Below are 26,985 nucleotides of genomic sequence, written 5' to 3'. Positions count from 1 at the left end.
GACTAATCAGACACAATGTGCTGTTTACACTGCTGACAAAAATAACTGAAGAAAATGAATAAATGTGACTTTGGACATTTTGATATGGATCCTGCTGCTCTTTGATGCTGCTGTGTTTGCAAACAAGCCTAAAGGAAAGACTTCTTAAACAGCTGGAAGCAACTTATATATCAGCTGCAGTTCAAGGTGACTCTTGTTCATTTAACCTGTTACAGTGTTTTTTAAATGCAGTCAGTTTTCAGTTTCTACCTAATAATTTTAAGATTAATCAATGCGGAAAAGCCTAACATGCAAGAAAAAAAAGGAGAACCTTGTTTGAAATGATGCTGAAATGTGCAGAAAGTCATATTTCTAGCCTCTCTCCTGTGTACAGAATGTGTGCACAAAATATTTATTTTTAGGGTTTGAATTATTTCAATCACTATTTTAAACTGAAGAAGAGTCAAATTTGATTAGTAAGACTAATTTCCTAGTGTTAGCGTATCTTTGCACAAAGTTGGGGAATAACATGAAAGAGCAGAATAGCTTTGTCTATAAAATATCACACTTTCAGTTAAATAAAATTTATACGGTAATCATAAAGAATTATATGAGAACTTAAGAATCACTCACTGCCCACTGCCTAGGAGAAGACTGAACAATGTTAAGTCAATTAAGCTACTTAGCTTAATCTGGCTTTAGCATCATACTTGGCACAGATGGCCAAGAACACATGGCACCAAAACGTAAAACTATTTCTTAGCGTATTATTATTTATTTTAGTGATCTTAGATAATCTAGTGAGAATTAAGAGTTGAAATGCTTTGTTTTTAAATCAAACAAATAAAAAAAACCCAAAGAAAACAGTTCAATGTTCCTGTGACTATCAATTTTAATTCAAGACCTCACATTCTCCTTTTATAATGTTCCAACCAGCTCTAAAAGCTATGGCAGATAGCATGTAACCTAATTCTCTCTTTAAGTCCATAAACTGTCTCAAAGCTACATTCTTAGAGATCGTTTGACTTTTTCTGAAATATGTGAATTCTGTTTTAGGGTGGATTTAGATGGCACCCTCATTAATAATTAATACTCATCACAGTGAACCAATGATTTCAGTCATACCCACATTAGAAAGCGTAACTTTGCTAATGCTGAGAGACAGTCATCCGTGTTAATATCACATGGCAACTTTTAAAGTTGAGGTTTTAAGGTGCATTTTAAAGGGTTTCATTATCCTCTTTGTTTTCTAAGACTGTGAAGGAACATGGGATCATTCAGTTAAATACAATACAGGACAAAGTTAAAAGATTCTCTATGAACATAGTCACAACATTTTTGTCTGAAATAATACAGTGAATAAGACTAAAGATTATTCCAGTGGAAACCCAGCCCACGTCATCCCCTAATAACCGCATATGTTTGACAGTTTCTGTTTGGATCCCAAAGCCAATTAAAAGGTGTAAGATGCCTCCATCACTTCAGCTCTTTTAGATGTCGCTGTCAAACTGGTCAGCAGGGAAGACATCGGCCCCCAAACCACATCCCAAATTAATTGCACACTGGAACATTCACGTAACTGACACTTAACTCCATTACACGTTGAATACCCCAACCCCCACCCACAACAGTACGACTACATTCACACACACATATATATATATAGCACATCTACACCACCAGTCTCATTACATAGATGGCCACTGATTCCCAGCAGGTATGATACACATAAAGTATGTGCTACTTACTTTTTTCGTTTGTTTGGGGGGGGGGGGGGGGGGGTAGGATACACAAACTGTAAACATCAGATGAGACTCCAAAGTGACGTAATTAAGGGTTGTGAAGAGTAAAAAAGAAAAGTGCATAGAGCACATTACAATATGTTTTACCTTGCTGGAAAACCTTGGCCTATGTGAAGATTTGCACTGCAAAAATACACAATGTTTTTGGTTCATGGATTTTGACATAAATTGAGGTTACATTTTGACATTTAAAAAAAGAGGCATAATCTTAATGCTGTTTCTTAGAAAATGGCTCAAATTTCACGCAGAAAAAGGTGCACATAGTTCTCCCACGAAACCCTTCAAGTCATTTGAGCCTGTCCTTCATCAGATGGCCCTCCCTTTCACCTACAAAGCCTTTCTTTCCTGACAGAGCAGGAAGCTCCTCAACTGCCGGTGGAAGGAAAATCTTGCTTTCAAACATAAATTGCATGCTATTATCAAATTGCACCTCCAAAACAGAAATTGTACTCATTATTGCAGCCTGTGACAATGCAGGCACTCCCATTCTCCTCACTATTAATCCCCATCCTCCCCCCTCCCAGCTTCCTCTCTGATAATAAGCCACCGATTCGGGATCAGCTGCAGCCGCTTGGCACTGTGTGTTTGGCACTGAGGAAGATGTTCCTGCTGTTCTGTAATCAGACTGAGCTGTAACGGCACTGAGTGAAAAGGACCACCAAACGCTGCTCACATCGTCTCTAACCAAGGCCCTCCTGACATCTCTCTGACTCAAACTGAACAATCTGTATTCTCCTTAGAGCACCAATAAGAGGTCAGAAAAAAAACACGCATTTTAAAGGGAAGGTAGGAAACCCAGAAAGTACTGATCTGGTGAGCTGATGTTCAAAACAAGTGCTGATATGAAAATAAACATTCCTTTCATTGATTTATTTCAGATTTAGTGGTAAGTAAGAATGAAGCCTGTTGACACCTTTTTGAATAGTTTTCCCATATATTTAATTTGACTAAAAACAGGCAATCCATTGTTGTGTAAGTTTCCTTAGAGCTGACCTATGTGGACAGTTCTCAAGCAGTAACTCATTTCTCTTTGTAATTGTAAATTTCATTTATACAAACAGTACCTGAAACTGTAAGCTTTGTTTATATATTTGCAGTGTCAGCTGACTTCTGCTACACTGTCTCAAGCAATGAAGTAAATAACAGCGTTCCACTTATTCATGGTCTGTATTTTGACTCTAATTAGAATCACATGGCAGAATTCTTTGAAATCGCTCATTAAAATCTGAGACCTATAAAATAAAGTTTTTAGACATTTTGTTCTAAACGTATATGAATGACTTCATTTCCATGTGAAAGCATGTCAGTGCTGCTGAAACACTAATTCAAGTGACTAGAATTGAGTACTGAATCTACTGTTGCTTTTGTTCCTAAATGAATAATCTCTTATTAAATCAAATACGTTTGTATTTTTTATGTTAGTAATGAAAATGTGCCTGTCCCCTGTTTGTTGGTTGTCTGCTGTGTAATGCAATAAAGTTACTTTTTACCACATTTACGTCCTTTGTTATAGCCATGGTCTGTAGCGCTCTGCTGAATATTTGAAGACAAAACAGCTCTAACACAAGTTTTACATCAATAAATTTGAATAAAACTGTGATTAAAAATTAAAAATGTAATCTTTGGTTTTAAACCAGTTATGACTTTTATATTTGTTAGGCTTGAGAATTCACCAGTAAAAATAAACATTAAATCAAATCAGAATAATTTGTTTTACTTTTGTTTATCTACCATTTGTTAATAGTTAATTTATTCAGAAATATAAAGTCTCACTATTTTTTTGTGCACTTTCACTTTGAAACATAAATATTGTCTTCTTTTTTAAAATAAATTTAGGTCACTTTAAACTCACATGTCAGATATTCTTTTGACATGAAACTCACCAAATCAGTGTTTACTGGAAAACATCCACATGCACTTCTGTGTTTTGTCAGATTACCTGACCCTGAAACAGATTTAGCACCAGTGTGTGAACTGAACATTAAATCTGCGTTTGGCTCAGCAGATCCTGATTCAGTGGCTGTGTTGACAAAACTTAAGGGAGCCATTCATTTCTTCTCTGCGCATACTGCATGTTACATGAATGAGAGATAGAACAGACGTATAAGAATAAAATCCTAAAAACTAACTTACCAGTCCAACAAAAAGTGGATGAGAAGGAACCAAAGAGTAATAAAATTAAAGGAAAAATTAAACACCTCAAACCAAGGGGGTAGTGTTGGGAGGATGATTCTGGTACTGGGGCACTGTGGGTGATGTAGTCCACGTCACATGGCCAGAGCTCGGGCCTTGGCAGCTGCCGCCTGCGCCCGCTGCACAGCTCCCTGGCTGTTCTCTCTCTTCATCAGCTGGCTGGTCTCAAACAGACCCTCGTGGGTGCCTCCTCCGGGGCCTCCGTCCACAAACGCCAGCACTCCTGCACCACACAAAATTCTCATCATGCATTTTATCAAAGCAAACAGGTACGGAGGAAACTGACTAACAGCCATACTCGAGACACAACTCACTTCATCAAACAAGTGACACATGGCCAGAAGTGTCAGATCTGGCTGCCTTTATGGACTGTTTTGAATTTTCTGTCTCTGAAAATAACTGTCTGCTTTAGCAGGAAATGTAATTGCTGCCTGGATTAATGTTCACTGGCAGTGTGTCATGTTCTTATGCTTCACAGAAGTCAGAAGGAGGGGGTTCAAAGGGTGGATGGTCCATGTACACAGCACAGACTTTGACTCTGAAGGCTGCTTTCGCATCTTTGGGACAAGTTGCCTGGCAACTACTGGGGAGTCCAGCAGGTTATTTGTAGCCTGTCACATAACAGCCCCTAAAATGACAGACTGTCATCTTTACTCTTGAGCTTTGTACAGATGTAACAAACAAGAAACAAAGTGTTAGCTTTGGCTTGAAATAATGTGGTAGAAAGTTGTTTTTTGCTACCTTTGCACGAGGCCAGGAGAGCAGTGTTTATGCTAAGCTAAGCTAACCAACTACTGGCTTCATCCAACAAGCAAGAGATTAAATCAGTTTAGTTCCCAACATGTTAAAATATTGCCTCAGTGTTTAGGAGATCACATGACAAAAACAACGAAAGTGGATACAATACCAAAAAATTGCTAACAAAATTTAAAGCAGCAAAGAAAACGTATTAAAAGCCTTCATCAAATGAATTTATACAAGAAATGTCCGCTTTCCCTCCTTCTTCATATTTTAAATGTTCTTCCCTACATTACTTGTGCCTGACTAAAATAAAACAATCACACCGACACAATAATTCTGAACAAAAAAATGAAAACTTGTATATCATTTGTATTGTAGTTCATTCATTCAAAAGTCTTTAAATTTGCTTAGTAAGCATGTTCATTTAACTGTTATACAACCTTACGTCTGTTCAGCTTCTCGTTAACGCAAACATCTAATCAGCCTATCACTGAGCATCAGACACCGAGCGACAGAATGGGGAAGAAATGTGATTAAAGTGACTTTGAATGTGGCACAGTTGTTGATGACACAAAGAATTAAAGGAGTTCTGAAGGCAAAAAGGGTTCCAATTGGCAAGGTGTACCTAATAACATATCCATTGAATGTATATCATGTAGTCAAAATATCTCAACTTTATTCTCAACCCCTTTTTTTGCCAGTGTTGGGGGGGTGGGGGGTGTTCAGGGTAGCTGAACACCTTTTGTATTGTGGCAGAGCACCCCACCCAAGTATCTGATGTATCATGTTAAGCTGTTAGAACTCAGCAGTGTAGCCAGGAGTTTGAGCAGTCACATGACCTTTGCTCTTTGAATTGGTTCAAGGCTGGTTAGGAACAGGAAAATATGTGACACTGATGTTTGGTGTGCTACTTACACCAAACACAGTATAGAACTGCTACTCAGACTCACAACAACTAAATTCTGGTCCTAAATGTGGCTATAAGAAACCATGGCAATAACTTCAAGTTAATTTTACATTAACTTTTAAATTTTAAGTTAATTTCTTCATTTGAAATACATCATCACCTCAGCTGAGAGTTGGGAACTCGGGATAATAACAATCAACAAAAAATTACATTTAAACCACCGCTCGAACCAGCTCTGATTTCTGGTCTTCAACTGTCAGGAAACTGGAGGAATCTTTATGTTCCATCTCTTTTTTTTACAAGCACAAACAAATCACCACTTGTCACACTGACACACTGATCCGCCCTCTCCACACAACAGCCTTCAAATAAAAAATGTGTTGATTACCTACAGAGACTCTGTGCCCAGACACACGGTAGCTTCAGACCAGACAATTAGCACCTTTCACTGTTTAATATAATTAAAAACACTTAAAGTAGTTGGAACCACAGACAGATAAACCACTGAGACTGGAGGGTTAGTTGAAAACATACATCTGAATTACTACCTTAATTTAATAACTTAAACAATCAAAAAAAAGCATAAACATTAAAGTCCAGCAAGCAACACAAGCCAGAGGTTTCCAAATTTAGATACTTTTAAGCTTTTCAAAATGTTTTTTCATAGACAGCATTGCAATAAAGCAGGCTTCCCTTTTAACTCACATAATACTGAAGAATTCCTCCAAATGAAATCCAAATTACCTGATACATCATATTTAAAGGTAGTAATAGAGTATGCAAAAACTAAGATGCTAGCAATGTCAATCTCATCCAAAATCTCTAAATAATCTAATAGTGAGTATCAGAATATAAGGTCTTACCATAGCCATCCACACAGCCACTTTTAAATTCACCCTCAAACTTCATGCCATCAAAGCGAGTGAAGACGCCGACACCTTGAAACTTCCCCTGCACAAATTCTCCTTCATACCTAAAAACACATTCACATAAAAATGCATTTACATGAAAGACAGGGGCAAATTCCAGGACTGCAGAAGAGAAAAGGAACAAGTAGGTGAGTAAAGAAGGACATTTTTTTTAAAGTATGATTTTAAACTTACAAAAAATACAAAAGCTTTATTGACTCACTAATTCTGTCCTTGAGCATTTAAATTATGAGCGGTACAGAAGCACAAAAAGCTTTTGGACTAAAATGTAAAGCTGCACTAAAGTACCAAAGCTTTCCGTAAGCGTGTCATCTAAAGTTCATAGAGGCAGTGGAAAAATGTAGTTTTTCAGGGTTTCTTTTAAGAATTTAAAATATGAAATGGTTTTTTTTTGTGGTTTTTAAAAAGCCAAATGTTGGAATCTCAACATTTCTTCCTATGGCAAAAAGAATGTTTTGATTAGAAATTACAGCCAAAATAACTCCAGAGAAAAGAAATATGTGAAGGAACACAACAAAATCATGTAGGAAGCAATATGGATCTGTCACTATTGCCTGATGGTGTTGGGCGTAAGGCATTGGAAAGTGATTAGGGATAAGGAGACAGCATTAAATACTTTTTAAAAAATAAAAAACTATAATATGTAACATAAAGGATTAGTTTTACATTTCAGGTAATCAGTTATTCATGCAGTAACCTTTTTCCAATAGGCAGCTTGTTACTTCATTTCTCTTTGCCATTTGCTGTTATGAAAAAATAAATAAATAAATACAAAGATAAATCAAGACTTTTGCTTTTGTCTCTGTTTATCTCCTTGTTACACAGCTAGCTAGCAAGAGCAGAAAGTACAGCTAAAAAGAAAGCTAGTTTATTTTTCCCTATAGATTGAAGTAAATTCAATAATGTACAGTAATCTACACACTCATTTCTCTCTATGGGAAATAGAACTAACACGAACAAGCCAAATGCAGTTGCTACATAATGTAATCTGAAGACATGTGAAAGACTTCAAAATTAATGGTTGAATATACGACACCCCGAGGCAGCTGCTGTTGTCATTTGGCGCTATATAAATAGAAATGAACTGATTTCAATGACAAATTATACCATAACACAGACACAACCACCAAAATGTGAAAATATATATATTAGTGCTGTCGAAATTAACGCGTTAACGCAAATTAATCCGACATCAAGGTCAGCACAATTAAAATTTTTAATACAATTAACGCATCTGGAGTGTAGAATGACTCAGAATCCCCGAAAAGTTTCTGTCAACGCATTTCGGGCAGTTTGTCCAAGTAAAGTTGCCTTCGCACATGTGCAAATGGGCAGTTGATCTGGTAGTGACCAGAACCAATGAACCAATATGGAAGATGATAAAGGCACATTTGCCCTCTCGATGGGAAATTTGAGTATTAAAAAAGTAACAAGATGGAACAGTCGACCCACATAAAGTATTACGCACATTGTGCAAGAAGGAATTTTGTTTTCCCTGAGGCACTTCCAGGTTAAAATATCACATTGACACAAAGCTTACGTTAGTCGCGAATGCTGCTAGGACTTTGGCTAATACGTCGCCCAGCTTGCGACAAACCACTCACGGAGCATCGGGGACTCAATAAATCAAGTTTTTTGTTTTTTAGCCTCATAAACAGACCATGCGAAGTGTGATGTGGAGGACCCAAATGAGACAGATTAATCTTAATAAAAGGTGATTCATTTATTGAGCTAATAATCCACCACCATAAAAGCTAAACATGAAAAAAAAAACAACTAAAAACATCGAATTACATGAACTAATCCTGGAATGACAATAGGAGGTACAAGAAACTGGGAAATACACACAGAAAGGTGATGAGGGAGTGGAAACAGCTGGGAAACACAGCAGGGAAAAATCAGGCATAACAGGACAGGGAAGGCAATGCTGAACATGAAGCACAGGAGACACGGGATTATCAAAGGAAACGAGGAAGCACAAACACTGAGAGACTAAGCCACATGAGCTTGACACAGACAAAACATAAACTAAAATGGAGACACGACAGACTTGACATGGAAGATACTAAAAGACAAAATAGTAAGTAGACAGGAGGGGGACGATAAAGGGAACTAATAACCTTGAAAACAATATAGTTTTTATGTTAGATGTCAGATATTTTTCATCTTTTTTTAAAAACTGATTGCAAACCTTTTTACGACATATAGTCTATTACTACTAACCCACCCTGTTTAACTAAACCAGACAGTATTTCAGTGAAGGAGCCAGAATCAGATCCATGGCGTATTGTAGTCACTGCTGTACAATAAGCTTAGCATGAATCTAAGTGTAGAGTGTCAGCCTTTTTAACACACAGCATGAACACAATTACTTCAGTGTCAAACAGGCACAAATTAACAAAAGGCTGAACTGCAAGAGAGCAAAGTAGGGTTAAAAAAATCAACAGGATAAGAGGGATGACAATAAAAAGCTGCATGTGAAATCCGTCTCTAACAGTCTCTTGAGCGTTTTTCCTCTGCATTGTTTCTTTAAAGTAATTGCAACGTAGTGCGCAAAACACCGGCAGTGCAACAGGAGATTTGCTCCTTTTTCAAACAACACTGGGCTTCTAATTAAACTTATTGTAACTTCTGTCAATTCAAGCTGAGTACAAAGTTCATCTAAACTAAAAGGCTTCTCAGAACTCGACAGGCAGTAACTGAAAAGATATATGTTCTCTTTATTATTCATGTAACCTTTAAATATTATTCACTTAGCCTGAAATACATGTTTTAGTGTTTCCAAAGAACTTTGAAGGATTAATCAGTTGTTTTTTGTGCAAACAAAAATACAACAGATGGCATTGAACAGGCAATACGTTGCTTCTTTATCCTATGCCGTGCTCTACTTGAACACTTCACCTTCTCTTGAATTAACTGAATCTTTATTGGGCTGACATCTTTTTTTATAAATATCTTGGGTGACAAAGCCAACAGAGAGATACAGATAAAATTCATGTATGAGGAATAAATAAAAGGAAGCAGCCAACAATAAAATACTCAACATATTGAGGCCATGAAAGCACTCAAAGTATTCTGAGGTTTTTCTGGTTTTTCTTTTTCAACTGCACAGGTCATTGTGCTACAATCTGCTTTGTATTTTTTTTCTCTGCTTATTTCTCTTTTTTTCGAGACTGGGAAACTAAATATTCAAATTGTGCATTGACTTATTCATTGTATGTAAGGACACAAAAAAGACTGACCCCTTCAGCCACCTTCCTGCCGTTAATTTTAGTGTCTGAATTTTACAATTTGTGTTGGTGATAAAAGGTATGTGAAGGATAATTTGCAAACAGTCAACAGATCCTTATTAATAAAAAAACACCTCCTTACATACTCTAATTTTAGATGAATTGTTATTCAATCTGCAATAATTTATATTATTCAGTATTGCTCTATTTGGACCTCTCCATGGAAATTCTAAGAGGCAACACGAATAACATGACATAACATATATATATATGTATATATATATATACATATATATATATATATATCTGCAGACAGTTGCTGACGCACACAACCCGCCGCCACCCCAGCTCCTCTATGTCATGTTATTCGTGTTGCCTCTTAGAATTTCCATGGAGAGGTAACATAGTACAGAGTAGGTCTGCACTAGAATATCTTCTCATTGATTTTTCACCTCAGCTTTTGTGTGTGACAGTCCTTTCCTCACAGCAGTGCTCATCATGCTTCATTTAGCTGCATTGTTCTCGATGTCTTTATGATTGGATATTTTTAATCAACAGAAGCAGAGAAAGAAACAAAATCTATCCTTCTTTCAGCTCTGTGCAGAAGCTTTTTCAGTCACATGTACCACCAAAGTTAGACTGTTGAGATACTGTTGTACTCTTCTACTGTTGTATAAATTTCTCACATTGATTATTTCGTATGGAAATAAAGCTGAAAACCAGCACAAGCATTATGTACATTATTTACATGACAGAAGTAATGAAGGAACAAATCAGACAGGTTTCATTCAGGAGGAGGCTGGGGTTGTATCTTCTGTACGACATACTTATTTGCAGGTTTTAAATTTTCAGGTGCAGAGTTTCAAGGTTTAACAACCAGAGTGTGCAAAAAGTGACTGACAAACCTGGAGCCGTCAGGAAAGACCAGCACCCCACAACCATTGAAGAGGCCATTTTCAAACTGTCCAGTGTAGCACGTCCCATCGCTGAAGGTCAACTGACCCAGGCCATGACGAAGACCTGCAAGAGGATAAAAATCACCTCACCAATCACTTCCAGCAAAATAAAAATCTAAGACACGAGCAGAGAGGGTTTTTTTTGTTTTTTTTTTACAAAATCACATAAACCACACAAAAAACCCCCAAACAAAAAAACCCCAAAAAACAGCTAGAAGTATTTGAAATGCCCACTGATTACTACACACTTTTGCACACATTTCGCCCCTTACATCTCCTACTTGAAGTTAAATATACTAATAAGACTCTCTCGGGATTAACTCTTTGCACCACCAGGAGGCTCATGGTCATGAGCTATGGTATTAGCTTTGTTAAAAAAGAACCAAACAGGGCTCATGGATGCCCTCTTCCAACCTCACAACTAAAATGCATTTAGGAAGGCTTAACTAAGCTTTTTCATAAATGAGTGAGTTTGTTGGTCTTCTAAGAGCTTCCAATTTGTTTATGAATGAATGCTACAATGTATGAAATGGCACACAAACCTTCAGGCCATGCTTCCTTCCTCAAGGATAGAAAACAAAATCAGTGTGAAAGGATGTTACTAAGAGGTCACAGACACAGATATTGAAAGGTCCTTTTATCCCTGAAAACAGGACAATTAAGGGCTCATACCACCTACATGAGATGATTGTATTGCGTGTGTTTATATCATCCTGTATTCTCTCTTATAAATGAGAGAAGATGACATTTCTTTAACTAAAGAAATGAATAAGTGGAACCATGACAGACAGGATTAAAGGAAAAGCATGACCATGAACTTCCACCGTGGAACAAAAACAGCATAGTTTCACTCATATCTTCACAGTTCTGGCTGTTAAACATAGTGGCCTTAACAGGATATTGGTTCATTTGTAAAACACTGGTTTGACTTCTGCACATGAAGACCCAGGTCAAGACGAATGTTTTGTTTCCTCTAAAGAAAGACCTAAATTAAATTTCATATTTTCAAATGAGTAGACATAGATATTTAACATTTTCTATCACACATTCCACAATAATCTCTTCTTGAATGAAAATAAGCGGTGATGGGAAATGGGGGACCTCATGACCTGGCACATGGATGCTGTTCTGATACCTGTAGCTAGAATTTCTCAGTGTTGTGTTTGTCTGTTCAAATATTGTTCAAATATTGTTGCAAAAAATCCATATCAAACTTCAAAAGTTGCTGCCCTAATGTAATATGGTTTTATGCATATCCTTATGTATCAATTTTAAATATAAGATTTATATAAGATTTTTACATTTACACCTGCTTCAAATTTCTTTAATAAAATGCAAAAACATTTTGTGGTGATCGTGGCTCAAGAGTTGGGAGTTCGTCTTGGAATCGGAAGGTTGCCGGTTCGAGCCCCGGCTCCGACAGTCTCGGTCGTTGTGTCCTTGGGCAAGACACTTTACCCGTTGCCTACTGGTGGTGGTCAGAGGGCCCGGTGGCGCCAGTGTTCAGCAGCCTCGCCTCTGTCAGTGCGCCCCAGGGTGGCTGTGGCTACAATGTAGCTTGCCATCACCAATGGGTGGCTGACTGGATGTGTAAAGCACTTTGGGGTCCTTAGGGACTAGTAAAGCGCTATACAAATACAGGCCATTTACCATTTACTGATTTTCTCTGCTGTGTGTAAAAAGAGGAAGATTTTGGAAGGTTAAACATCATTGCCTTGTTGCACATAGTTAATCTCATCCAAATATGGTCACTTCTCAAAGAAAAAAAAGCAAAAAAATGCCCGGAATGCACTGAACCTTGAAAAGAGAGTGCAGAAACCAAATGGTAATCTCATAGTGGCTGTGCCCATCTTTTAGATCTATGGCATTTACTTTAAATCCAAAAGTTAATGAAAGAAATTAGATTGATAGAACTGTCATGTCTATACACTAATCAAAACACTATGTATCCAATTTGTTTAAATAAATGCAACAACAAAAATGTAGTTCATTTTTTTTCCTAAATTAAAATGCTGAGGCAGCATCTCAGCAAATAGTACTGCATTTGTTCACAACTACTGTTTTAAAACTGTTTATAGAACAACATGAAACTCCTCTGATTTTTTGGCACAGTCGCTGCTTTATATTCACTGTTTTCTTTAAGTATTTATGCACTTGGTCTGAATTATCTTGCACAAAACAAAAATATGTATTAAAAGCATTCAGACCCTTTGCACTATGCAACACTGAGGACTCAAAACCTGACTGGTACCTGTATAGTTTTCAGTAGAAGTCACTGAGTGAAGAAAAGAGAGAGAGCGCGAGAGAGATGGCAGATGTGTTATTATACTTTAATTAGATTTTGGAGTTAGCAGATTGGGAGATTCATAATTGGTGCGAGCAGACAAAAAGGTGAGCTGCTAGCTTTCATTTTTCACCTCTTAAAATGTTCCCTGAGAGGTGAGACCCAATTTTCCCTCTAATTCTCAGACTAATTTCCAGCATCAGGAGGATGGCAGTCGATGAAGAAATGGAGGGAAAAGGAGTGAGCATTTCTCCCTGCCAACCTCTATTAGCAAGCACAGCGGGAATTAGCAGAATAACTGGATGCGAGGCACAGTTGGACACGGGCAGAGGAGGTCCCGGTATGCTCATGGCAGAGGAAGAGGATTTAATGGGAGCTCAAGTGGTAAGAAACTGGTGGAGTGGAGAGAAGAGTGGAAGATTGGGGGCTTCATATATTGAAGGGGAAACGAACTGTTGGCAGGGGTGGGGCTAGTGAGTGTTGTCCCTTATTCACAGCTCATGGGTAAATTGGGCAGTCCATCTGTCAGGCCTGCTTAAAGTGCTGCTCTCTGCCTAATCTTAGCAGGGTTTTCATGGGAGATGAAACAAAATCTGGAGCTCTGCATTCGATTTTCAAAAACATCCAGAAAGATCCAGAATCCATATATATATGTTGGTGTGTGTGTGCGTGTATTAGCTGGAGATCATAAAGCAAACAGTATGAATACAGAAGACGGCCAGCAGTAGTTTAAATCCAACTCTTCAGCCTCCATGAACCTTGACAAGCGAGTGAGACCCTGAGGCAGAAATTTCACAGACTAGCCGCTGAAATATAACAATCTGTTAGGTGTCAAAGAGGCTGCGGTGTGCCAACAGCAGCATCTCCCACCAAGAATTTCAACAGCTGTGTTATAGAATGAAATTGAGTGGTAGCAGTGTCAGTGTTTTGCTGACCACTATGAAGGTTTCTTTTCTTTCTTTCTTTTTAAATGAAGGTACAGATTATCAGCTGCGGCAAGGGACAGTAATTTCCTCTGTCTCCTCCAATTTGATCCCTCCAGACTCTAATCTGCTGTTCAGCTTCTTTGTAACGCCTTTCTCCAATCTTATGTTGGGTCATGGTCTCCAGCTAATTACGGTTTAGCTGAATTTGTCCGGCTTTTATGTCAATCAATAGCGGTAATGCATAGATGTTAAATGACCACATGGTCAAAGTACAGTAGTAAATGGCTTCTGGCTGTGCCTTGGCTGTTGTGTTGTGGATGCACCCAACCTACTTCCTGTAACCTGATAGCTCCCGGGCCTATGTTCAACCAGCGCACCGCTGAATTATTCATGTGACACCGTAGACCTCTGTCTGACACACGCCTACATGTTTGTGTGCAAACAGTGACTTTGCATGCATGGACGCAGAGACAGGATGCGCAACGTGCATCAGTCTGTGTTTATGACAACACGGCGATCAAAACCCAATTGCATCCTATTGCATCAATTCAGCAGGGTTAATAGAAATTTTCGAGTTAAAATAAATAGAATGCGCAAAGTGTATATGAAGTCTGTTTATGTAACATTGGTAAAGGTACTATCTTCATCTGGCTTATGCTGAAGATAAGAACGAGATGCTTTGGGTATAGTAGAAATATCAATAAAAACAAGGTGCAAGGTAATATTTTACTACAGATAATGGGTCGAAAGGTCAAGGGTGACCATTCCTCTTATATTTTGCAATATGTTTTTGAATCTGAAGCTAAAAAAGAATGTGGACCTTGTGACCATGACTACATGATTTTCATCACAATCTGTGTTGTAAATATTAACTTTAATATTAACTATATTTTTAAAAGTGACCAGAAACTGAAGTGATTTAACACTCGAGAAGTTCTAAGAAGAACAAACTAGCTTGGGCAAAAATTAAATATTTTTTCAATTCTTGCCTTCCAGTAGAGTAGATTTTCAGGATTTACAGCTCAGATAATCCTTATTTATCCTATACTGGGCCTTGGTGCAGCCCTACATTTCATTCACTGTCTATTTATCTAAACTGTTTTAGCTCCTCCCATTTAGACAACTTTATTCGCATTGGCTGGCACTCACAGATAGAAAGTTTCAACAGCAGCTAGATGGCCCTCCTGTGCTTACAGTTTTAGCTGAGTTGACCATATTAGGAATATCCTCTCTGTGACATCATATATATTAAATAGTAGAAAAAAAATGTCTGAAATTGTAGTGTTTTGAGTTGTCTGGAGCCTGAGCTTTGGGCTCACACATTAATTATGGATGCAACTTTCTATAATGCAGTAATGTAACATATTGCTATACTAAATTCAGTAATTACATTACTACTTGCATTATAATGGTTCTTCAATTATCTGCACATTAGGCAAATAGAAAAAAAGTCATAACACATGCCTTTTTTTTCCTGCATGCTGGCGCTACAATCAACTAAATTTAGTTTCTGCGGTGGAAGAAGGAAAATTCATCTACAATGTATATAATCTCAAAAATGGACACCTGAATTTGTGTTACATGAAAAGACAAATGAAATGTGATAATAAACAGCAAACTGCGCCCAGGACAGCTGCTAATAACAGGTCAGTTGCATAGACTGTGTGCCAAACCAGTGATTTTAAAGCTGAGTGGATGCTGACACCGGCCAAGGAGCCAGAGCCTGATTTTCAACAGGTAACCAAAGCAGAGCTGGCTTGTAGAATTGTAATCCTACAAACCTGTTTCCACAGTAGAAACAGCGATCTCTATGCTGATCGCTGCGGAGTGCTCTTTTGGGCTGGTTTTCAGCTTTGCTTTCAACTTTGTGTTTGTACTTAAACATTAAAAGGAAGATCTCATTGATGTGTTATTCACTAGGATAGGGACATTTCTTCAAAGAAAGGAAAAATAATGTGTAATACATTAACTTATTTTGGTAACAAACCCCAAACCGTATATAACACATACGAGGTCCCTGCTCCAAAGGAGTAGAACTTTTTTGGTTTTTTTTACAGAATCAGCTGCTGCTGCCCTCTTTTTGAAGATTCATATTGAATATATACTTAGATATACATGTAAATAAAATGTCTGGAAGAAATCCGAGCAGTTCTTGCCAACGCAGCACTCCGTCTATTAGTGAACTAATTTTTTCTCACTTTGAAATGTCTGAGCTAAAAAAATTTTTTTAATCCACCCCTGCTGTTTACTAAAACCCGAGCATATCAGTGCATCACAGCCAAAACCAGTTTAACAGTTTATTGCTAATCATACGGAGAACATATGTTTCCTCCCGCAGCCTCATGCACACTTCAGTGCCAAACTTTTGTTCTTTGTTTAACCTTGCCCTAAAGGTTGTCTGACTGTTTTTGTTATAGTACAAGTGCTGGTTTAGGTAGTGTGATATCCTGTCTCTGCAGGCTCACTGGCACCAGATGGTCCATATGTGCATATGTGTGTAGATTACTTACTGACTTTAGCTTGACACCTTTTTCTGTGTTTTTCCCCTATTAGATACAATCTGTTTGGGTGAGAGTGCAGGTTCATTTCAAAAGTACTTTTGCTGTTGTGACTCACTTACAGTACACCCACTTCTTTCCAGACTCTCCATTCTGACATGAAATCCCACATTAATTAAAAGCTGCTGGAGTTAACTTTCTTTTATCATATTTTACTGACATCCCTATTATCCATTTAAGCTAATAGGTATTCTCAGGGGGGGATTCAAACTGAAAACAACAATGCATTAGAACAGCACATGGGGCTGTGGTGGTGGCGGTGGGGTGTTGTTTAAGAAGCCAGTGAGACGATAAAATGCAATGCAGGAAATCCAGAAGGAGTATAGGAGATTAATGCATTTATGAGCTTATTGAACACCCAAACTCAATGAACACCTGCTCTGTAGCTACACGTTTCATTTGTTCATCCATTACTGTAATGACTGTAAGGTAGTAGTACCCATTCTAGCGGGGCGATCGTGGCTCAAGAGTTAGCAGCTCATCTTGTAATCGGAAGGTTGCCGATTCGAGCCCCGGCTCCAACAGTCTTGGTCGTTGTGTCCTTGGGCAAGACACTTCACCCGTTGCCTACTGGTGGTGGTCAGAGGGCCCGGTGGCGCCGGTAATCGGCTCTGTCAGTGCGCCTCAGGGCAGCTGTGGCTACAACGTAGCTTGCTGTCACCAGTGTGTGAATGGGTAGATGACTGAATGTAGTGTAAAGTGCTTTGGGGTCCTTAGGGACTAAGTAAATACAAATACAGGCCATTTACCATTCTGTTTTTATGTCACACTGGGAACTTTTTAGATGGACAGCTAGGGTGGTAGCCCAGATCAGCGACAAGCAGAGTCTTATTTAGGATACAAGCCTGGAAAGGGAGTTTTTCTTTAAATAAGATACTCATGGGGCCTAGGTATGACTAAACTCAAATATGTGAGGAAAGGCATAAACAATTATGACACCTGAACTTGAAGCAGTTTCAGAACAATCGGGGGTTGGATATTGTCTACTTTGTTCTTTTTCCCATATAGCACACAGCATGAGATGGTTCACTTCCCCAAAAGGAACCGGCCCAATGAGCTGAATGACTTCCGACCGGTGGCACTGACGTCACATCTTATGAAGACTCTTCCTCAACCTCCTCCGACCACAGGTACAACATACCCAGGACCCACTACAGTTCGCATACAAGGCGGATGTCGGAGTGGAGGATGCCATCCTGTACCTCCTACAGAGAGCCCACTCACACCTGGATGGGGGAAAAGGCACGGTCAGGATCCTGTTTCTTGACTTTCCAGTGCCTTTAATACCATCCGGCCCTGTCTGCTTCAGGAAAAACTGAACAGGATGGAGGTGGACCCCTGCCTGGTCGCTTGGATCTCCGACTACCTCACTGACAGGCCACAGTACGTCAGGCTGAAGGACATCACGTCTGACACTGTGGTCAGCAGCACAGGAGCACCACAGGGAACTGTGCTGTCCCCTCTTCTCTTCACCCTGTACACCTCTGACTTCTGCTACAGCTCTGAATTATGCCACATTCAGAAGTTTGCAGACGACACAGCCATCATGGGGTGTATCTGGGATGATCAGGAAGAGGAGTACAGAAGTCTGGTGAGGAACTTTGTTGCATGGAGTCACACAAACCACCTGCAACTCAACACCTCAAAGACTAAGGAACTGGTTGGGGTCCAGAGAAGGTCCACTGCCGGTTCAGATAGAGGTGGAGGAGGTGGAGGTGGTCAACAAGTACAAGTACCTTGGGCTGTGGGTGGACAATAAACTGGACTGGTCATGCAACACAGAGCACCTGTATAAAAAAGCCCAAAGCTGACTGTACTTCCTCAGGAGGCTGAGGTCTTTTAACATCTGCAGGAAGCTCCTGAGGATGTTTTACCAGTCAGTGGTTGCTGGAGTACTTTTCTATGCTGTGGTGTGCTGGGGGAGCAGCACAGCAAAGAAGGACTCATGCAGGCTGGAAAAACTGATCAGGAAGGCTGGCTCTGTGGTCGGCATGAAGCTGGACACTCTGGTGACAGTGGCAGAGAAAAGGACACTAAAGAAACTGCTGGACATTATGGACAATGCTGGGCATCCTCTGCACACGGCCATAAACAACCAGAAGAGTCTGTTCAGTGACAGGTTGTTTCTCCCAAAGACAAGAACTAACAGACTTAAAAACTCCTTTGTCCCACACGCCATCAGACTGTTTAACTCCTCTCTGGAGGGGAGAGGGAGGGGAAACAGGAGGACAAAGGAGGGGGGAACAACTAAGCTGTAGTGCCTCTTCACCTCACTGTGCAATACCTTTTGTGCAATACTTTTGTTAATAGTCAACGGTGCAATAGACTTCCATACTTGAAATGTGCAATTTCACTTGTATTTTTATTTTTATTTTTATTCCTATTTATTCTATTTATCCCCTTTGTATATTTTATTTATATTGTCTCTGTATTTATATATGTGTGTATATATATATATATAATATTCTGTAACTCTGTAACTTCTGTCGGTGCTGTGCTTTTTTGGAAACCGAATTTCCCAGAGGAACCCACCCGAGGGATTAATAAAGTTTTATCTTATCTTATCTTACTTCAATCGTGTTCTTGCTACTGAAAATACTGTTTTGACCAGGGGCGTGCGAGGGGCCTGACATGTGATGCCCACTCAGAGGCTAAGAATTTACCTGAAAGCTATCTGGGCTTACTGTCACATGGCTATAAATCATGTGGACTTTGTATTTGGAGCATTCCAGGTACAAGTTTTGGGCTGCAGTTCATATGTAAACACACTTATACAGTACTGTAACTACGAAGGTAACACTATAAGGTTCAAAGTGCTGTAAGATTTTTAAACAAAAATTCAAAACTGAATATTTGGTGTGATTTAATTTACCTTTAACATAACAACACTAACTATAGATAAAACTTTGCACAGTTTATAATGTAAGTTGTTTAAAGCATCTTTTAAAAACTTGCCACATTTGTAGATGCTGAAATATCACTGCAGATACTTAGCATGCTTGTAAACCATCAAAGTTGTGTTAACAGCAGATTGCATTTCTTTCAGTTCTGGGTGCAGTTTTCACTTTACCATCAAGCTCTCGTACTTTTGTGCAATAAAAATAAAAAATTATGTTCATATAGGTGGTGTAGACTGCAACACCTTTTTCCTCCTCTGGCACACGAACTAAAATCAGCTAATTGTAGAGCAAGTGCAAGTGGAACCGATAAATGAGATCGATAGGCAAGCAGACCAACAATTCCAAAGGAACTGAACTGGTTCTTTACAAGAACCAGTACTCATTCCCCATTCCTACCAGCATGGTGGTGGAGAGATGATGATTTGAGTTTGTTTTGCAGCTACACGACTTTTCAGTCATTGACTCAAAATCCACACAATGATGTGACAGCCTCATAAAGTTATACAGAAAATGATTACCTCAAGTTATTGGAGGTAAGGGGAGTTCTATAAGCTACTGAATCATGGAGCGTACCTAAGGTTTCCATACACTGCTTCTGCATTGTGGCTTAGTTTTTTACAGAAATGGTGTCACAGTAAAATAAGGTATGTTTTGTAGTTCATTCACCGAAGAACCAGATGACTTTCATTATGTCCTGATATGTAAAATCTTAGAAATGAAAGAGGGTGTACTTTCTTTTTACCATGACTATAAATATCTAAAGAGGCTTAAACCTTTGTGCAGCACTGTGCCTCCACAGGACAGTAAAATGCTTCACAGTGGTAAGGCACAGGGGTTGGAAAGTTACCCTGAACTGCTGAAGGCTCTGGTTATTGTTGGGTTGTCATGGTTTCTTTGATGGTGCAGTGCTTTACAGTTTAAAAAGTGAACTGGAGGGAGTGCTCGATTATGTCACACTGTTCAGCCTTTCTACAAGCACATGAATGCTGGAGTGGAGGCTCCAACTGATTATCAAACTAGAGACACATTTTCTTTCTTTCTTTCTGTTTTTTCTGTTTCCTTACCACCACAAGCTTTTCACTTTTAAGTCGTGTGCTACTTTTTTTCAACACGCTAGTTCTATAATTTATTTTTTTTTCTTGAATTACTATATTTTGAATTCTGTTCTTGTATTCTAATTAGATTAGATTAGATAGAACTTTATTAATCCCTCGGGTGGGTTCCTCTGGGAAATTCGATTTCCAAAAAAGCACAGCACCGACAGAAGTTACAGAGTTACAGAATATTATATATATATATACACACACACACACACACACACACACACACACATATATATATATAAATACAGAGACAATATAAATAAAATATACGAAGGGGATAAATAGAATAAATAGGAATAAAAATAAAAATACAAGTGAATTGCACATTTCAAGTATTGAGTCTATTGCACCGTTGACTATTTACAAAAGTATTGCACAAAAGGTATTGCACAGTGAGGTGAAGAGGCACTACAGCTTAGTTGTTCCCCCCTCCTTTGTCCTCCTGTTTCCCCTCCCTCTCCCCTCCAGAGAGGAGTTAAACAGTCTGATGGCGTGTGGGACAAAGGAGTTTTTAAGTCTGTTAGTTCTTGTCTTTGGGAGAAGCAACCTGTCACTGACTCTTCTGGTTGTTAATGGCCGTGTGCAGAGGATGTCTGGCATTGTCCATAATGTCCATCAGTTTCTTTAATGTCCTTTTCTCTGCCACTGTCACCAGAGTGTCCAGCTTCATGCCGACCACAGAGCTAGCCCTCCTGATCAGTTTCTCCAGCCTGGATGAGTCCTTCTTTGCTGTGCTGCTCCCCCAGCACACCACAGCATAGAAAAGTACTCCAGCAACCACCGACTGGTAAAACATCCTCAGGAGCTTCCTGCAGATGTTAAAAGACCTCAGCCTCCTGAGGAAGTACAGTCGGCTTTGGGCTTTTTTATACAGGTGCTCTGTGTTGCATGACCAGTCCAGTTTATTGTCCACCCACAGCCCGAGGTACTTGTACTTGTTGACCACCTCCACCTCCTCCCCCTCTATCTGAACCGGCAGTGGACCTGCTCTAGACCTCCCGAAGTCCACAACCAGTTCCTTAGTCTTTGAGGTGTTGAGTTGCAGGTGGTTTGTGTGACTCCATGCGACAAAGTTCCTCACCAGACTTCTGTACTCCTCTTCCTGATCATCCCAGATATACCCCATGATGGCTGTGTCGTCTGCAAACTTCTGAATGTGGCATAATTCAGAGTTGTAGCAGAAGTCAGAGGTGTACAGGGTGGAGAGAAGAGGGGACAGCACAGTTCCCTGTGGTGCTCCTGTGCTGCTGACCACTGTGTCAGACGTGATGTCCTTCAGCCTGACGTACTGTGGCCTGTCGGTGAGGTAGTCGGAGATCCAAGCCACCAGGCAGGGGTCCACCTCCATCCTGTTCAGTTTTTCTTGAAGCATACAGGGCCGGATGGTATTAAAGGCACTGGAAAAGTCAAGAAACAGGATCCTGACTGTGCCTTTTCTCCCATCCAGGTGTGAGTGGGCTCTGTGTAGGAGGTATTTTGTTTTTTCTACCAACAAAATAAAGTTTCTATACATCCCACTGAAGTACTTTTGATGCTATTGTATATAAATATAATGTGATTTAACAAATAACACATGCATTTTAAGTTATTACCATAATTTTGATTTAGAAAATAGCATATCATTCACATTAAAAAAATAATTACATTCATACCTTTATCATTCATTGAGATGCATAACATTTGCATCAGGCAATGTTAACAACCTCCTTAGGGACAGACAAGTGAAACCTGTGTAATTTAAACTTCTTGCATCTTCAGCCTGCTGTTCCTTTGACATTCAGAAAAAGGGTGTGAATGCATTTTTTTAAAAACTGCTCTAAATTAAATAAATTCCGCTGTAAGAAAAATATGCTGTGGATCCTATCGAAATGGTGTGTGTGTGTGTGTGTGGGGGGGGGGGTGAAACAGGCAGTGCATGCAATAAAAGCCTCAAGCATCTTCCAACTGAAGGAATTTTACGCTGAGGAATGGTCAAATATTTCAGCAAGCTGATGTCAGAGACTGATGTACTATTATGCAAAACGCCTACAAGAAGTTATTTCTGCTAAAGGGAGCCAGATAAGCTTCTGAGGCTAAAGGTGTACTTACTTTCCCCACGGAAGCATGTAACATCTGTTAATATTTTTATTGATTAAATGATTGAAAAAGGTAATGTTCCTCCTTTACCTGACAGCAGTGTTTCACTTAGAAACAAAAGCTAGCAATTTCCAAGGGATGTTTTCAAGATATCCACACGTGGGAAAATTGGTCCCCTTGATTTTGGACTCTCTTAAAATTGATGGTAGCGATATCACTGTACAACTGTACAGTGTGTAGAATCAAGAAATGTCCCTGTGCTGGTAAGATGTCAGAATAGATGTCTGTTATTCTGAATAGGGCATAAGTCAAGCACGCCACATATGTTACTGCAGATTATGTATATAATTATTACGAGCATTATCATATTATTATTTGGTTCTTCCCCTGCCTGAGCATCAGTCTTAATCACATTATAACAACACTTGTGCTGTTCATGAAATGTAGTCAGTGGTGGAGGATGGGTGGGTGACTGAGCAGGTGGGTCTTGCCTTCTTTCCATTCCCCGTGGTACTCCTCGCCGTTGGAGTAAGTAAAGGATCCTCGTGTCAGGGTCATGGGTCCTGCTGCCACACATGACACAAGGAAACATTATCAGGAGCTTTGCAACTGTAGTTTTGGCATTCTGATACACACTGAGCTGGGAGTTTATTAAATAATACTACCACCTCTCAGTCTACCATGGGTTAATTGCTAGCATTTGAATACTGCAGCCAGCCTGCAGGGTAATCAAACTCAGATTATGCAGGCAGGAAAACTACACATGCACAACTGCCCCCACTATTAGAAACCTGCTCAATGCTCAATCACTGCTGGCTAAAAATCTGTGGAAACCTTAACTTTACACTCTTATGTAAATAATGAACATCTGATTTCAACCCCCCCCCCCTCCCGTATTAATCTGCTACCATAAGAGCCTTTGTTATTCTGGCATCATGTTTTCCATCAGACTTTGGAATTTGATTACAGGATTTACAGAAGTTAATTAGTTTTACTAAAATCTCACATTCTTTGAATGTCACGTATATCTCATATAGTTTCTAAAGTTGAGGCTGGGGTAAACCAGACCATCTTTTCTACACCATGTTTCTCTTTTTGGGACACACAGCTGTTTGAAAGCAGACAGTTTCTGCATGTTTTTCTTCAATCTATAACAACAAAAAATCTTTATTGCACTTACCTGCCTTAAGGTTTTATAAGAAACAATGGTTGCAACTGGTTTCACAAGATCATACATGCCACAAGTGTTTTTCTCTCTATACATTCTAAATACTTGGGGGTCAGGTGGTCACCATGTGGAAAGAGGTGTCCACTGTCTTCATCTCAAACAACTTGGTACAGGATGTTTCCATAAATATGAGATTTCCATGCGAGATGACAAAAGTGTTATTTTTGCTAAACATGTTTGATACATTAACTCACACTGCACATTTTGTGGCTTCTCTGCTTACACTGTGTGGGTTAACTGATGGTTACCGCTTAGAGATCTAAAGTAAATGTAAGTTCCGAAATCCTGAACAAGACTATAGTTGTACAATAGGCTAATTTGCTGTTAAAAGTGACCGGTTATATCAGCTGTTATACTCTGTTACCTGTTATATACCTGTTATATTTTTGGATTTCTTTGCTGTGATAAGAGGTATTATTTGTCTACTGGTAGTGTTTAATGTAGCTATATTATTATAACTCTAATTTTACTCAAACACTACTACACGGCTGTGTTTATTGTGGTTCTCAGTGGCATGCTATTTTCTTTTTGCTGCTTCAAAATGAGTATGTAGACAAACGGCCGCTGAAAGGAGCATCAAAGAAACATTTGGGCGACTCCATAAAAGAGAAAACACCCAAGGTCCGTTTATTAAGCAAAACAGGCTAATTGTTCAATGCCAACAGGCAGCTGTCAGCAGGCGGGAGGAGGTGTGCGTATCCCTCCATCTAATGTTGCCACAGTAACGGCGCCCTAATCCCTTTCATCCTGCCGGCATGACGCTGTCAGCCTCCAAAACACACACGCATTCACACGGGGAGCGGGCCTGGAGACAAAAAAAATAAAAATTTTACCTGTTTTATTTAAGAGTAGCTCAGCCTCTTTTCTCTACATCGCTGAAAACAAGAGAGCAGTAGGAGGATAGCGACTATTTAGCCTTTTTTTCGTAGCTGTTTGTTTCCTGGTAGAGCTGCCTCAGCGTCGCTCTAAAGCACCGCTATACGATTGGCTACCTTTGTGTCACCTCGACTCAACGTGTCCTTTTATTGGTTGCTCTTCTGCTCCGGCCAGCCCTCAGCAGGAGACATCTTTGTCGAGGGCAACGGGTTCAACGACTTAATTAGCCGGAGTGCTGCTCCGTTAAAGCATTTGCCCTTGTCGGTTTTTTATGTGCTGCCCGGCGTCTCTGTAGGATTATAAAACGGCAGCGGGGTTCTCCTTAATGATACCCTGTCATTTCATGTTTCAATTTGGTTATTAGACCCGCGTTTTGGCAAGTTTTATGGGACTTGATTTATTGTTTTCTTTATGCCTTAAAACAGCTGCGCTAGGTGACGAGGGTTTGCTAAATGAGGTGATGTAGATTCAAAGCTAATAAGAAGAAGAAAAGAAAAACAATCAAGGTGACCCAAATGAAGCAAAACTCCGCTAACCTCATTTTCGATTCCCTGAGGGGAAACCGGGGCTAGGATTAACCCGCTATTGAATATTAATTAGTCATGGCCAACAATGAAGCACGTGTGATTAGAAACTGATTATCATTTATCAATATTAGCCTAATAGAATAAAGAATACAATTATCAAGCCTTCAAACTCTAGACAAATAATGTAGAGCCAAACATGTGTTTTGGGTATATGAAGCTGTTATGGCTATAGAAGGGAAATGGAAGAGCCCAATTTATATTCTGCACAAAGTGTGAGATGAAATTTGTTCTGAAATTTTGGTCAATTTCTGCACAATTTAGACAAGTTAGAGAGACAGGGCAATAGACTTGCCTTAATCTCAGAAGCATGAAGTACACAGTGCCTGTTAAGATACAGACTAATTCAAACTGTGCATAAACAAGGTGCACACGTATATCTTATTTGCATTAATAGGATACCGTGTATTTAATGTAGTAAACCTGACTGTGAATTTTTTTAATTCCCTTCACTGACCACTTACTGGTTTTCTGACATTATAAATTAATACATTACATTCTTTTTTTCTTCAGAGTGACACAAAAAGTGGTGGACAAGATTTTTGAATCTTCTGCTATTTCTATCAGCTTTTGTTTTGGAGATGAAGACAGGCGTTAAGTGTCTAAGTTAGAGAAATAAATGATGTGAGTGAAAAATGAATGCATTTGTCATAAGGACAACAAGATAGAAAGCGTAATGAGCCTGTGGAAAATTACATAAATGCTTGAATCAAATTGTGCCTTGAAAAAAAAGATCATATTAACTTTGGATCATTGACTCAGCTCTTACAAATTCAGCAAGAAAGACTGAGCATGGCCAAGTGTTTGGCAGTATGTGTATGGTTTGTATTTTGTGTGTTTTTTTCCCCTGTCATACAGCATCGGTCCAAAATGCAGCTAACAAAGCGATATTTTGACTCATTTTTGCCTCTGAGCTCGGGTGTTTTGGTGGGAAATAAGCTTTCATTTAAATGAGATTAGTCAGATTTTCAAAATAGTACTGATATCAACATTTTAATACATGTAACTTTCTAATATCCCACAGTTCTTTGCATAATTTACTGCAGTCTGGTAGTTGTCAATTAATTAATTAATTAATATTTATATCTTGAAACAATTATGATACATTTTTTGGGGCCCAGGGAACTTTTAGACTCATTAGTAGATCTGAAGTCTTTGCTCCATCTTACAGAGAACATGAAAAATGCGCTCAAGTTGCAGTAGATGGGTAGGAATAGGCTAATGGTTGAGCCTTTATTAATTTAAGACCACTTAGTAGACTAACAAAAGGCAATACTATCCTTTAAAAGAGAAGTTATAGTAATGAATTAATTAGCTGTATCCTATGAACGTTTAATGTGTAACCTCAATGTTTGACTTGGCGCTGGATGGCCTGAAAGTTCCTTACAGGCACCTTACGGTCTCGTCCCACCAATGCGCTTATAGATGCCTTCAAAAAATAATACTGTATAAGTTTGTTTTTTCCTAAATAACTTCTCTTCTTACCCGTGATAACCCCGTTCCCCGTGTACCGGGGCAGCTGTACGTGTCTCACATCTGTTGATTGAAACAATGCGCATTTTGAAACCCTTTGACACACGTCGCTGTAAGCTATGGCAAATTTGGAGCGCAGGCGCCATGTGCTATGGGCTACTCCACACATTTCATTAAACGGCCAGTGCCAGCAGCACACCCTCGCGCAGAGAGATGCTGGGAGGGATGGGAGGGGGCGCT

General features: G+C 39.2%; 1 protein-coding gene and 1 long non-coding RNA gene across 4 annotated transcripts; one reads left to right on the top strand and one right to left on the bottom strand.

Moving 5' to 3' along the window:
- Nucleotides 1-1,751: 1,751 nt before the first annotated feature.
- Nucleotides 1,752-26,949, bottom strand: LOC309708520 (MORN repeat-containing protein 4-like). Of its 3 annotated transcripts, none has more exons than XM_082536634.1 (5): nt 26,758-26,949; nt 23,076-23,150; nt 10,687-10,801; nt 6,486-6,595; nt 1,752-4,197 (listed from the first exon to the last, which is right to left on the bottom strand). In XM_082536634.1, the coding sequence occupies exons 1-5, from the start codon at nt 26,912-26,914 to the stop codon at nt 4,049-4,051; spliced, it is 606 nt and encodes a 201-aa protein (XP_082392760.1). In that variant the 5' UTR covers nt 26,915-26,949; the 3' UTR covers nt 1,752-4,048. The 3 variants fall into 3 exon arrangements, with proteins under 3 accessions (XP_082392760.1, XP_082392762.1, XP_082392761.1); XM_082536636.1 differs by lacking the exon at nt 26,758-26,949 and adding an exon at nt 24,646-25,206 and having other exon boundaries at nt 23,076-23,147; XM_082536635.1 differs by lacking the exon at nt 26,758-26,949 and adding an exon at nt 24,646-25,205.
- LOC309709012 lies at nt 12,944-18,920 on the top strand. Its single transcript, XR_014277392.1, has 3 exons — nt 12,944-13,128; nt 13,207-13,405; nt 17,514-18,920. It is a non-coding gene; the product is annotated as an uncharacterized lncRNA (long non-coding RNA).
- Nucleotides 26,950-26,985: the final 36 nt, after the last annotated feature.

The sequence above is a fragment of the Aulonocara stuartgranti genome, assembly GCF_965226115.1.
Source record: "Aulonocara stuartgranti genome assembly, chromosome: 6".
In the NCBI taxonomy this organism is placed as follows: domain Eukaryota; kingdom Metazoa; phylum Chordata; class Actinopteri; order Cichliformes; family Cichlidae; genus Aulonocara; species Aulonocara stuartgranti.
This window is presented reverse-complemented; position numbering and strand designations above follow the sequence as displayed.